The sequence below is a fragment of the Carassius carassius genome, chromosome 37 (genome assembly GCF_963082965.1).
Source record: "Carassius carassius chromosome 37, fCarCar2.1, whole genome shotgun sequence".
Taxonomy (NCBI): Eukaryota; Metazoa; Chordata; class Actinopteri; order Cypriniformes; family Cyprinidae; genus Carassius; species Carassius carassius.
The window spans coordinates 23,793,784-23,809,342 of record NC_081791.1 but is presented as its reverse complement, the minus strand read 5'-3'; the positions used below and the strand labels follow the sequence as shown (position 1 = coordinate 23,809,342).

The following is a 15,559-nucleotide window of genomic DNA, read 5'->3' as shown; positions in this document are numbered from 1 at the left end:
TGTGAGAAAAAAAAGTCTCAATTAACCTTGTTTCATTTATTTAGTGGTGGAAACGTGCTTCCATATCATTCACTTTCAAACAGATCGTTTTACCATAGTATTTATTGTAGTATCTCAATGATGAACACATTGTTTTGTAGTGCAAACAGTTTTACCATTTTCTGCACTTTGTTATTCTTCTCATTATTTCCATACAGTAGTTAATGAACCGGAAGTCTCGCACATTCACAGAAAACGGCTTAGGCTACTTCTGCATTGAAAAATAAGGTGGATAAAATAAACCATAGTTTAAGAAAGAAAAAGAAAGGAGTTGAAAGAGGAATGAGTTGATTTTGTGTGTGTGTGCGTGTTTGTGTGTGTGTGTGTGTGTGTGTGTGTGAGATTAACAATGACAAATGTTACTTGAGATCAACTTTTTTCTTAAAGGGACAGTACCAAAACATTTTAAATTTAAAAAGTAAAATACTTCAGAAGACTAGGAAACGTAGTATATGTGTTGCCTGGACTAGTTTTAGTGTCGTTTTTAAAGCATGATAGTGTAAATCACCACCTTCTTTCTGACCAAAATAGACTTTCTTCAAAGCATCTTTATGTTCAGTCGGTTGAATAGAAGAAAGAGATACAAGTTTGAAACAACATAAGTGAGAGATTTTTTCTGTGAACTTATACCTGCAATTTATATTTAAAATAACTGGTAATTGCATGCATTCATAGTAATATAAACTTAACTAGAAAACAGAAGAATATAATATGGATGGTTGTCTGCTTTCTGCATACTGAGGCAAATCAGTCATTCTTTCAAATCAAGCTGCATTTGTGCATTATATGGTAAAAATGCATGTAATTCAGTGTCGTTCACATTCAAATGAAAGCACTATATGTGATCAGCCATTGCTTAAAGGTTACGAACCACCAACAAAATTAGTATAGGTGTGTTATCTGTAAGAGGAGGCCACTTAAACAAACAAAAGCCTGTGTGATGATGCATTTGACAAACAGCAGATGAATAGTAGTGTTTATTCAAACGAGCACCATTCTGAATAAAACAAATTCATCATGTCCACGTGTCGAAGAGGCATAAAACTCTACCCTCATGCAAAGGTCACTGTTAAATGTACAGGTATCTTTATTGCAGAGAAGATCAAATTCTTTTTAAATGTTTACGTCTTTTTATTCTCTGTATAATCTTATTATGTCTTATTGCACCCTCCCCTGTGATATATTTTAGTATGTAACAATTCGTATCTTGTTTCCCTGGTTATTGTGTCGTGATCGTTTGGTTATGGTTGGCTTTCAAAAGCATCCGTAAACATCATTTACAACAATAGGTCCATATGAGTCACCATATACATCACAAGTCGGTGTCACTTCATGTACCATTCTCCCTTAGAAAATCAAAACGTTTTAAAAAACGTATCGATAAAAAAACAACACCAGCGAGGAAATCGAACTTAAAAATGCAATAGTGTGCTAGATCATGAGAGAGTCTCGTCAATAGAAACTCCAGGAACGCCTGGCGCCAATGTCCTATGCATTGTTCGTGTGCGTCCGTTGAAAAAGTTGTTACGCAAGGAAAATCGTGATCATCCTGGCATCGTAATGCTGTCTTTTGCAGGAAAAGGCAGAAAACGCGGCTTCGCTTCTCTCTGCGGGCCGACCTCATACGGTCGTGACCCGCATCACCACCTCGCGGTTGGTGGCGGTTCCGAGCCGCGTGTCGGTGGGCCGCAGCTGGCTGAGGATGTGGAGGATGGTGTAGCCGCAGTGGTGGTTGAGGATAGTCCTTAACCTGCGCACTCGCTGGCCCCCCCTGCTGCCGCTGGCCAGGCCGTGTGGGGTGCTGCGCGAGCCGCGGCTGCCTGACTTACTGCTGGAGCTCAGCGGGTCTCCTAAGTCCTTTGACTTCTCATAGTTCAACACTTTCCACTGCTGGTTTACAGCCTGCCATCGCTTGAAGATTCTATACACGGATGAGCCCTCGTGGATTATAAGGCCTGTGAGGAATTAGAGATTAGTGGATGTTACTGATTCATCCGTAAACATATCAAAGCTATCTAACGCTTTACAATAAGCTTCTATTTGTCCATGCACTAGGTATCATGAGCTAACAACATTTCTGAAAGCATCATCAAGGTTAATATTATTTTATAATATATTACATAAATTAACATGAATTCTTACATTACAAACAACCATCAAATTTATTAATAGTATATTCATATTATAGACTGTCAGTAATATATATGACATTTGTAAGTTTGCAAGTTATAGAAACATTTTTTTAAATATATATTGAATTAATTTCTTTAGTTTATTTTACAGAATAATGCTGTATCACATTAAATAATATCAGTAACATTTTATGTTAATGTATTTTCAATGTAAGAGTGTTTTTTACAAACAAACATCAAAGTAATTAATAGTATATAAATTATAATAAATAATCTATCTATCTATCTATCTATCTATCTATCTATCTATCTATCTATCTATCTATCTATCTATCTATCTATCTAAACATCCAAGAGTGTGACACATTTTTTAATCATATATAAAAATATTTAATTTAATCATTTATTTTCATATTAATATTAATATCGTCTGTTCACAGTATACTATTTCTACTTTATATAAACCTTATTTTTAATCATATTAAAATTATATTAAAAAATTTTAATTTTAAATTACTATTACATAAATTAACTGAAAAATTCTGAACAAACATTAAAATATTCTATCTATCTATCTATCTATCTATCTATCTATCTATCTATCTATCTATCTATCTATCTATCTATCTATCTATCTATTTTATATATATTATATAATTTATATCTTTAATGAATTAAATCTTTTTTTTTCAATATATACAATACATTTGACAAAAAAATAAATACATAATAGTAATATATTACACATATTAATACCAGTTCTTGTATTTTGAAAAATTTAGAAATACTTTTATATTTTAAAATTTGTAGAAATTAGCATTAACCAAGATCAAAACATGCTTAAAAAGTATCATTTATTTATTCAATGTACCTAATATATTAACAACTTTTAACAAACCATAATGCTAACAGCCTATAGGAAGTCAAAGAGAGGTCGTAACGTTAAAAAAGGATAAATCTATGGTGTTTTGTTTCTCACCTATGCACACAATGTCCATGAAGCCGTACATGCCGTAGCAGATCTGGAAGAGCAGGTCCTGGCGCTGCCACTTGGCAGACGGGCTGAGAGAAGACCACACCAGCCACGAGATACTGGCGATGAGGAAGAGTGAGCCCAGGATAATGGCAGCGATCTGCACCTTCTCAATCACCGTCAGAGAAATCGCCTGCCACTGACACACACAGCATTAAAAACACAGTGAGATGACATCTTGCTTTGCTTGTAGAAGCCTAAAAATAGAGAAGCTAGCCAGTGCTTTACTCTGACCCAGATACATCATGGTTTGAGGCTGATGCTTTACCTGCAGCGGGTTCTTGGTGCTGATGGCCAGGACTTGGTACTTGAAGTAGCAGAGCTCACAGCTCCAGGAGCCTCTCTCGCTGATCCAGCGAATCAGACAGGGCTGATGGGTGCAGCGCACGGAGCCGTTACAGCGGCATGGGCTCAACAGCTCCCCCTGCAGACAGGGGAGAGAGAAATCTAATGACCAACACATCAACAATCAAAACTTCATGCTGTTTATTCTTTTCATAAAGGATGGTCCCAAGAACAGTTCATTTTCATTGACTTTGATTGACCCTGTCACCAATACTGTAGTCAGAAAGAAATATTATTAACCAGTAATATCATAGATCTGACCATTAAAATTATATCAAGATCAATTCAATCAAATTTCACCATAAATAGTTTTCAGCTTAAAATTTCCTTTTGATTTGGGAATGTAGAAGTGAAATGCGTGGGACATTTTATTCTAGTGTTGTTATTGTTAACTAAATGTAAAAATATTAGCAATTATTGGTAATTGAAATAAAACTGAAACTTGATAAAACATAAATATTAGATGAAAAACCTGAACTTTAATATTAAACGTAATTTAAAATAAATAAAGAAAAAATATTATTTTCAATTTAAACATTAAATAAAATATTAAAGCTATATAAATATATTTAAAAAAAAGCTAGAAAAAAGCTATTAAAAAAGGACATAAAAAGAGTCAAATTGAAAATAAAATAAAACAAAATAAAATAAAAGCTAATTCCAAATATTAATAAATATTGTAATTTTAAAATTAAATAAGATTAAAATGAAAACAAAAAAGCTAATTCATATGAATAAATACTGTAATTTAGAAATGTTATAAAATCAAAATGAAAACAAAAAAAGCTATTTCAAAATATTAATAAATACTAACTTAATAAATATACTTATAAATCATTATATTGAACAAATTAGACAGCATCAAAACTAGGGTTGGGTGATGTCTACAAAATTGCCATCGGACGATGTCTACAGTGAAACATCGCGATGGATGATGACATCACAGGGATCAGCCATCGGCGATGGATGATGACATCATCTGTCGGCCCAACCCTAATCAAAACTAATTCTTTCCTGCCATAAAGAAAAATTCAAAAGACGAAATTTTCCGACAGCTGAATGTAACAGTTTTTGACAAGCAAAACATGTCAGTCTCTGAGTAACATGTCATTTATTTCAGCTATAAACTTCATTCTGTAAAATAAGTATAATTAACTACGCAAAAAGCATTTAGGTTCACCTTTCATGCACATTATTACGCCTGTCAAAAACTATGACAGGCTATCATTTGGAATATTACAACTAAAACCATGAACATAAACTCTTGGGCATCAGTCACATCACTGAACACTTGCTGTCTACAAAATAATTATTACCTTACAATTCATCTGTTTTCAAATCCACATCATTTGAATATTACAACATCAATGTCTGTCAAAAAAAAATAGCATGCACAATACACTGTAGTATTTACAGGAATCAGGGGTCCAGGGAAAACACACATTACCAGATGTTTACACTACATCATCACTTTTTGAGAAGGAGAAAAAGGCAGCCTGAGCGCTCAACATGCTGTCTGTCAGAAACCTTAACATACCTAAAACATAACTCACATGATTATAAATATGCTCCTCACCCACTGAAACTATACTTCTCTCAGCTTCACAGTTGTTTAAAATATCAAATCAATTATTTTCCAATAAATGATTATACAGTTTTACATGTTTTGTTACATTTTACACAGCTGAAAGCCTCTATGGGCATCACGATCCTGTGACATCTGTTGTCATCTAGAGCTGCCATTACAAGTGCAGGGCCTTGGGCAAGAACACAGACACACCTCGATATCCATTCATGACTGACGCTGCCACACACACAGTGTTGTGGTGGAGTTGATTTACGTAAATGAGGTATTACTCATGAACCCATCTGCCGTTACAAACGCTATATCGATCAGGCACACAGCGAGCTTCATGCGGCTGCTGACGAGACTTATGAGCGTGTGTGGAGGGACCGGAGGATCTGAAGAGTGTGCAGTTAAAAGACGTGTGAGTTATTCTGTCCTCTGCTGCTCCAGACACTCACTCAATACACCTCTGAAAGTCCTGCAGCTCTGCGGGTACAACACGAGCGCTCTGGAAAACGCATTTGAGAGATTTCACTGGAAATGCACTGGCTCTTGCGTTCTGTAACTATGGTGCATTTTGTGGTTGTTAGGCTGTTGTCAATAAAAAAAGAAGCTTAAATGGGTGCTGTGGTTTTTCCCAAAAATAACAGCTCATGGCTTAACATTTGAAAATTAATTAAAGGGATAGTGCACCCAAAAATGAACATTCTGTCATTATTTACTCGCCCTTCATCCTTCTTTCGTAAGGATGAACACAAAAGAAGATATTAGGCATATATATATATATAAACACACACACACACACACTGTATATTATTAGATATTATAAGCATGTGAATAACCAAACAGTTTTAAAGAATGTGGGTAATAAAAGGTCCCACATGACAAAATGTTTATTTTGGGTAAACTATCCTTTAAGACAGCCAAAAATATTAGCATTAGAATGGTACGGTTGTTTTGAAATTATTGTTATTATTACTATAGTTTTCTTAAATATTATTTTTGATTTTATTATTTACAGTAAAATATTACAATAGTACTACTTGTCATTTACATTGTTTAATATTAACTTACTACTACTAATAATTATTATTATTGTTGTTATTATTATTATTGTATTTTCATAAATATTATTTCATGAAATTGTATTTTTTTATTTTACAGTAAAATACTGAAATAGTATTACTTATGATTTACATTCTTGAATATTTTATTTACTACTACTAGTTATTATTATTGTATATTCATATTGATGTATAATCACAAAATATTGGTTCAAATGTGTAGCCTTATAAATTAGCACAAAAACCAGATTTTTTTTATATAAAACAATGTATAAAAAATAAAAATAGCAAACACAATTATATATGTTGTTGTTGTTGTTAGTAGTAGTAGTAGTAAATGAAACTTTTTAAACAAAATAGTATAATTATTGCATAACTCTTGTAATATTTATAGTATGCAATGATTTCATTATGTATGTCATTATTAGATATAATTTTAATGTCATTATAATCACAAAACTTTGGGCCAGATTGTGCAGATTTACCAAAAAAAACTGGAGTGTAAAAAAAACCCAATTACAATATATAATATTTATTTGATAATAATTATCGTTGTTGTTATAATAGCAGTACTAGTAAGTGAAAATATTAAAGGGGTCATATGCTGCGATTTCAAACTTTCCTTTCTCTTTGGAGTGTTACAAGCTGTTCGTGAATAGATAAGATCCCTAAAGTTGCAAAGACTAAAGTCTCAAACCCAAAGTGATATTCTTTAGAAAAGTTAAGACTCGTCCACGTCCTCCTAAACGCTTTGTTTAAACACGCCCCACATGTCACTATGTAGGAAGATTTGCATAACGCCGCGCAGATGTTCACGCAAAGAAAGAAGACGTTACTTTGATTCTCACAGTAGTATTGTTGCTGCCGCCGCCACCATGTAGTGGAGACGCTGTGTGTTGCCTGGGAGGACGAGGACTTATTCCTGGGAGAGTAGCCGTTCTAACATATAATGCTGACTCACAGCCTGTAAGTACGTTTAAATATGTAAAGGATTTGCCATTGATGATTCAAACACAAGTTTTGAGCAGTGTAGGGTAGCGCTTGTTGTTTGTCGTTGTTGTCATATGACCCCTTTAAACAAAACAGCCAAATAATAAATATTACTATTGCACTTGTGCAGCCTTACAAATGCGCAAAAAAAAAAAGTTTATCAGAAAAACTTTCAATCCTTGCAATTCCCCAATCTTGCAGCCCTAAGTAATATATCACTATCCAAGAATGTTTAATACACAAGGTTAGAGGTTTATTCTAATGCTTAACTTTAAGTATGAGCATGAACCACCAAAAATACACCCTCCACCACAACAACTGACAGTAACTGTGCTAGATAGATTTAGTGGGAAGCCATGAATCAACTAACATTACAGATGTAACGCAGCATTTCCAGAGCTGCCAAGAGAACATTAGGTAGAATGTGTAGATTCACATAGATAGAATGTGAATAACAAGCCGAGTATAAAGAACAGGGTGTGCAACTGGGAGCAGAGATTCAAGACTGTAAGTTTGATGTAATCTTTAGAGAAAGACTGCAAAAGTGCCTTCCGAAGTGCTCCAGTACTGCGCCAAAAAGAAGAGAAAAGAGGAAAGAAATCTCTGGTCATTAATTGCATCGATTCATTAACTGTGGTACCAGCGTGTCTAAATGCAATTTTGAGGTGTGACTAGAATAAGAACCACTTTAAGCTTAATAATCACTATTGATTCTGAGGAGAAACAGATTTATAGTGTGTTCATCTCAGTTTGTCTGAATAAACACACAAACAGCCCAGTAAAGAGATCAGAATAGTAGTCAGTTCAGCATGTGAAATACAAAGAGTGGGACACAAAAGTCCACACTGAAAATCTGGAATGTTTTTACATTTATTAAAATGTAATTATCACTTAATATAAATATTAAAAGAACAAATAAAAATAATAATATTTAAAATATTATATGATTCAAAATTAAAACATAATTAAATAATACATAATATTATAACTAATTATTAATTACAATTAATCAAGTAAAATAAATTCAAATGTATTAAATAATGAAATATATTAAATAAATACTGAATCATGTTAAAGGGATACTCCACTCCAAAATCAAAATGTTGTCATTAACCACTTACCCCATGTCGTTCCAAACCTGTAAAACTTTGTTCGTCTTTGGAGCACAATTTAAGATATTTTGAATGAAAACCGGGAAGCTTGTGACTGACCCATAGACTACCAAGTAAGTTACACTGTCAAGGTCCAGAAAAGTATGAAAGACATCGTCAGAATAGTCCATCTGCCACAAGGATGCTCTGTTTCTATGTGTATTTAGCTTTGATTTAAAAGAAAACAGCACATCCTTGTGGTGCGACTGATACAGAAGAGCATACGCGGCATACAGAAATACGGAGAGACACAGAAGAAACTGTTGACAAAGGAATTATTGAATAAAATCATTCTTTTAGTTTTCTTCGCTTACAAATAGAATTCTCATCCCCATCAACCAATGTTATGGTTGAACCACAGATGGCAGATGGACTATTCTGACGATGTCTTTCATAATTTTCTGGGCCTTGACAGTGTAACTTCCTTACTAAGCCTCCCGGTTTTCATCCAAAATATCTTAAATTGTGCTCCGAAGATGAACAAAGCCTTTACTGGAACGACATGGAGGTAAGTGATTAATGACAAAATATTCATTTTGGGTTGGAGTACCCCTTTAAATAATTAATTAATTTTAATAGCAACAATATTGCTATATTAATAATTACAGTTTTAATTTGATTAAATTAATACATTTTATTGTGGAAATAAACCAAGTTTGGGGATTTTGAAGATTTTAGAACAAAGAAAAGATATTGAATAAGAAGTATTACAGATTCTGTACTATTTCTAGGTCACTAATCACTATTTAAATAATCACATTTGTCACTGTTCATTGTTACTGCTTTATACAAAAGGATATTCCTGCTTCCATTACAGCGCAAGATGCTCTTTGGAAGATCTGGAACCATGCTGGAGAAGATGATCATCAGGTTTAGACCACATTAGCTTGAGTGTTGATGTCATTTGAATTCTAAATCAAATTAAAGCTCATAAACCAGAAACATTTTCACCTTTGAACCACACTGCACTTGTCCTGTACATTTCCCGTCAAGTTCTCCAATACAGTGGACATCACGAGTCTGCCGATCTGATCAATGTGAGTGTTACGATAAGTGGACCTGGATGAGTCATACTGTGCTCTAAAGTACAGCCTGTCCTCCTCTTGTTGTTTCAGAGTATCTAGCTGTTATCCGAGATCCAAGGCCAGATTTTGTTTAACCGAAATCAAACATGAGTAACAGAAAGACTCTCAATCTCTACATCTGTAATCAGCACTCAAGTCATTCTCTGCACATAATAATCACTAACAAAAAGCTTTGTTCCGTGTGTGAAAAAGACGTGGCATCATGGCAGATCACGCTTTGGCGCTAAAGCCAAATATATATATAAAAAACCTCTCAGCTTAATCAGATTAAAGCTCGTATCCAGAACAAGCACATCAAAACAAATCAGTTTTCCATGTTCCATAAGCCCTGACAGATCAGAAAGCTGACTAATGAGGACTGATGTCCTATCTCCCCCTTCAGCACGCCATTCACATTTAAATAAACGAGGACTATAATTCCTGCAGCTATATGTTTGCATTGTCACTCAGTACTCATCTGTATACTGTGGCTTTGAAACATGATTCTGCATGATGCTGCCTCATTCTGAGTCAATCAGCTGAACCGTAAATGATGACTAATCAATTAGGCTGGCAAGCGACTAAATAGCAGAGTTATTAGAGTTAATTAAAACCATATATTGTTGGTACTTAAAATAAACATTAACCGAAACAAAATAAAATAAAATATGGAGAGAGAGAAAAACGTGACATCATTGTGCAGTCAGTTTGTGAGTCAATCGCTTGAGCCGTAAATGGTGACTGATCACTCTGGGGTGCGTTTCCCAAAAGCAACTGTGGTCCGTTGTTACCAATAAAGTTCAATGGAACCATTAACACACCCCTGGATGACAAGCAACTAAACAGTTATTATAGTTATTACAGTTAACTAAAACTAAAACCATAATTTTTTTTGTTACTTAAAATAAACGTTTAACTAAATAATTACATTAAATTAAATGTTAAATTAAATATGAAAACCCCTAAACATATTTCATTTACATTTTATTTCGTTTTCTAACTAAAACTTAAATAATTATATGGATACATTTAAATAAAACAAAATAACTAGAACTGTAACTGAAATTTAAATGAAAAACTGAAAATACAAAAACGAATTCTAAATATTTGTAAAAGCTAAATAGTGTCGCGATACTAAAATAACACTGCTAAATAGGTGTGGCATCAAAGACAGGAAACAAATAATTTTCAAAAATATAATATTCAAAATATTAAATATTATTTATTAAATATAGAATTGTTTATTTAGTGATTTTAAGAAACTCCAAAAATCAGGCACAGTGACCAAAATATCTATAAGATAATGAAATATTTGAAATTTTTTAAAAATAAAAAAATGTGTGTATGTGTAAGAATACAATAGCTACTTTAAAAGGCCACCATCAGAATTTTTTTATTATTTTAATTATTATTCTAAATTATTCTTATTAATTTGAATCCCTTTTTATGTTTTTCAAAAATGTCTATGTTCTATGAGGTCCTGTGTTGTTTTGGAGTCCACTGTTCCTCAAAATTTCCAAAAAGTTTAGAATGACATGAGCATAAGTAAATTACAAAATTTTAATTTGGGGGTGAACTATCCCTTTTTATTTTGCCAAATGTTGCCGTTACGACATCCACCAGCAGGGGCTAATTCCCTCTTGTTCCAAAGAGGTTAATTCTTGAAATTCTGATCAAACTGTACATTAAAAAAGATCCGCGAAACAATATTATAACTATGAATAACAGATCTTAAAATTGAATGTCTTTATTCCAGCAGCTGTTCTTCTTCTGTCTGTCCAGCACTTTCAACAGCTCATTAAACCATTTACCTGAGAGGCAGGTTTACACTGAAATGCATCTCACATTGAAAACAGACACCGGGGCTGACATAATCAGATGGACTGCCAGATGGATTGTGTTGGTACATGGCTAACATCTTTCCATATTAGCTGATGTCTATGGCTACCTTGCAGCAGACAAGCTTTACAGGTTCCGCGCATCTGTTGTTTCTCAGCTTGGCTGCTGACCAAACATCCATCCTTTGTTCCGCCTTTACCATACAAATACAAATTTAGCCATGAGGATCTGATTATACTAAGATAGACGCTCAGTTCACAAGCAGGGCATCCATCACAAGATGTTTACAGATGAACAACAGCTATTTTGTTGCTTAATAATTTGCCAATTAAAAACTGAACTGAAGCACCTATTATTTTCATTTTATGATCTTCCTGAGATCATAGATTTCCATACAGAACCTCACTGAGACATCTATTGCTCATAAAAAGCAATAGAGAGGTTAATTGGGTGGGCATAATGAACCTGTAAATCGACAGTCTCCAATGTCTTACCTGTAAACCCATCAAAAGAGAAATGCATTATTAGTCTACATACTGCCGCTGGTCTTTGTTCCAGATGGCGTGGCGGTGAGCTAAACATGCTGCCAAAACTTACCAAACAATTTCTGCTCATTTGTGCAAAATTAAGGCTCACTTTATATGTTTAATGTTTACAGTGAGCAAGCATGGCAACAGAACAATGTATAATGTAGAACTAAACAAAATGCATATTATGCACATAACTATGCAGTGTTCATGGAACAGTTTATTTACAGTATTAGATATGATAAAAATATTAGACAACAAATACCTAATATCAAATTATTTATCTGCTTATAATACAGTATATATTAGATAACTTTATTTTTTTCATTATTAGTATATGCTTTCATTTATTATTATTTATTATTAGTCACATTTTGGTGTTCATGCAAGTATTTTTACATATATAAGAACTTAATAGTATTATTTATGCATTGTTACAATTATGCATTGTTGTTCATAGTATTATTATTAGTAATAATCACATTTTATTATTCGCATAAGTGTATTTATACAAATAAGTACTGAAAATATTATTGGACAACATGTACTTATTACACATTTATTTTATGGAGCCATTTACATTTAAGCATCACTGTTTTACGGATTTATTATTATTATCATCAAATTTCAGTGCTGTAAGTTACATAAGTACTAAAATAGTTTTGGATAACATGAACATATAGCATAATTATTTTGTAGAGCTGTTTACAATTATGCATTGTTGCTTATAGTATTATTAGTGTGTATTGTTTTCTATTTATAATATCCACATTTCAGTGTTGAAGTGTATTTACATAAACTGTAAGTAATATTATTGAACAACATAGTGCATAATTATATTGTAAATCTGCTTACAATTATGCATTGTTGCTTATAGTATTATTAGTGTGTATTGTTTTATATTTATAATATAAAAATTTCAGTGTTGAAGTGTATTTAAATAAATAAGTACTAAAATATTATTGGACATCATGTACTTATTGCATAACTATTTTGTGGAGCTGCTTACAACTATGCATTGTTGCTCATAGTATTGTTATTATTAAAATGAGCCACAATTTAGTGTTCATATCATGTTGTATTGACATTTAAAAAAACGAGCAATGCTGATGAACAACGTGTACTTTGTGGAGCTGTACGTACTGTAGTACTTCACTACAGCAACAATAACAAGCAGCATGTGCAACATGGCCACACTGCCTTATAATCTACCACATTTAAAATGGGAAATGTGACCCTTGACCACAAAACCAATCATAAGTAGGAAGGGTATATATGTAGCAATAGCAATAGCCATAGTATGGGTCAAAATTATTGATTTTTCTTTTATGCCAAAAATAATTAGGATATTAAGATCATATTCCATGAACAGATTTTGTAAATGTTCTACTGTAATTATATCAAAACTTAATTTTTGATGAGTAATATGCATTACTAAGAACTTTATTTGGACAACTTTAAATCCAATTCTCTCCCTATATATATTTATCTATTTATTTATTTTGCTCTCTCAGATTTTCAAATAGCCTAGATGTATCTCGGCCAAATAGTGTCCTATCCTAACAAACCATACATCAATGGAGAGCTTATTTATTCAGATTTCATATGATGTACAAATCTCAATTTCAAAAAATTGGCTTTGTGCTCCAGCGTCACAAAAATGAGCATTACCCTAAAGAAAACGCACACAGGTCTTGTTATTGTGCTCACACATGTGATATAAAACAGCGTTGGTTTACCTGCTCTGGCCCTTGGAAGCAGATTCGACACTGAGGTGTTCTCATGCCGCTGCCCGTGCTGCTGGTGAGGCTGACCGCGTCCAGGCCCGCCTGCAGTTTGGGGTCTTTCTCCTCAAACGCCAGACTCCTGGGCCTGGGGTCGCTCCCGTAGTATTCTTCCTCGTCGTCGCGGCTGGAGCAGTCAACGAAGGGCGGCCATCCGCAGCCGCCCATCCCGAGCCCCCTCATGCTGCTGCTGGGTCGTCTGCTCGGCTCTGCGTCACTCTCGGAGCGTCTAGAACCGGATCGCATAAAAACCAGCACCTTCAGTTCGTTAAAAAACATGCGGATCCGGTTCTTGAACATGTTTGACTACATGTGTATGTCGTATGGCTGATGATTATAATTATACTTGATAATTATTATTGTTGTGGTTATTTTTATATAACGTTATTATTTGTATACATTATTATTGTTCTTTTTATTAGTATTATTTTTTATTATTGTTGTTTTTGACCCGTTAGGCCTATTATTAATATTTTATTAGGCTGAAACGCAGTTGCTACCCTAAAGTCTCAGAGGAAATTGTCCAAACCAAAGGTAATTGGTCAGAAAATCTCCAGGCTTGTTATTTTCCGTCTGATGGCATGTATGTGCCTGTTAGGGCCGATGTTGTTTCTCTGATACAATCATTATAGGACGCGAGGATGACAATAATAAGCCTAAGGTATTGCGATAAATAGCCGGCAATGCATTTTTCCAGGTCTAAAGAGATTTAATTTTTATAAACTCCCAGCAATCCAAAGCCTGGACGCGTGGATGAGAGACAAGGAAGATGCAAAATGGCATTTCACAGCATCGTTGCCACACACAGTCATCGTCAGGGGATCCTTCAGCATAAAAACATAATCCAAAAGAGTTGGAAGCTGGATTCGGATGCAATCCTATAGTTTTGTTTATTGTTCATCAGAGGCATTATGACGAAGCTTTCACATCATTTCCTTGTGCATCTTCCCAGCGACATATTCCAGCGCCACCTCCCATCCCAAACGCAGGGTTTAGAACAATCCATTAGGTTGGTGTTTTAAAAACAACAATAACGATGGCAGTATTGGCTGAAGAGCTGGGGGAAAATGCCAGGATATTGTCTCCATTTGAAGTTCATCACCATCCCCCTCCCGGCCCGATATGGTTCCTCGCCACGTTCAAAGATGGACCTTCCAGAAGGGAAAAAATAAAAGGCACCGTGCTCAGGTTCGCCTATTTTCCTTCTTCGCAGGGTGTGATGGTCAGTCGGAGCAGATGATGCTGTTGATCGTAATGTGATGGGGATGCTGATGCTGCTCCCCTCTGATTCATCCTCGAAATGGACGTTCTGCCGTGCGCATCAACACACGGCCCTTGTTTCCAAGGCGCGCTCTCGCCCAATCAAAATGATTCATTTACAAACGTCTCGCTGCCGTGCGCGCTCCTGCTCCATTCTCCTGTGGGAGATTCCAAGTATACGCTGAATTGTGACGGGCGCCGCTGTCCAAGGTGCTGATCTCTTTTGTCGTGACGTTTCCCCTGCGTGTCAATGGGACGCGGCGGGAAATATAAATGTGACGCTGGACCACAAATCCATTCATAAGTAGGGATAGCCAACAATTGTATGGATCAAAATTATCAATTTTTCTTTTATGCAAAAAATCATCAGCGGATATTAAGTAAAGATCATGTTCCATGAAGATGTTTTGTAAATTTTCAATTGTAAACATATCAAAACGTCATTTTTGATTAGTAATAGAAATGTTAACAACTTAATTTGGACAACTTACAGGGGAGAAACTGCATGAAAAACCCAGTTTTTTCATGCACCTGTCAAGTTTGAGATTCTGGGCTTTTTGGTTTTTCGTGAAGTATTTTTCAGACTAGTGGAAAGAAAACATCCAAAAGACACTGTTAAATGTTTATTTTAAAGCAATTTATGTTTTTGTGTCAATAGATTTCAATTACAGTAAATTTTTAAAGGCCGTTTTATCAAAATTAGTTTTTTTCTCCTACACTGAGCCATATATCTCCACTTCAGTAGCTCTTAAAGGCGATTTTCT

General features: G+C 34.4%; 1 protein-coding gene across 1 annotated transcript; it reads right to left on the bottom strand.

Moving 5' to 3' along the window:
* Positions 1 to 1,003: 1,003 nt before the first annotated feature.
* LOC132118452 (E3 ubiquitin-protein ligase MARCHF9-like) lies at positions 1,004 to 15,060 on the bottom strand. Its single transcript, XM_059528300.1, has 4 exons — positions 13,491 to 15,060; positions 3,473 to 3,628; positions 3,151 to 3,343; positions 1,004 to 1,994 (listed from the first exon to the last, which is right to left on the bottom strand). Exons 1-4 carry the CDS (start codon positions 13,833 to 13,835, stop codon positions 1,660 to 1,662), a joined length of 1,029 nt encoding a protein of 342 aa, XP_059384283.1. The 5' UTR covers positions 13,836 to 15,060; the 3' UTR covers positions 1,004 to 1,659.
* Between the last annotated feature and the right edge of the window lie 499 nt (positions 15,061 to 15,559).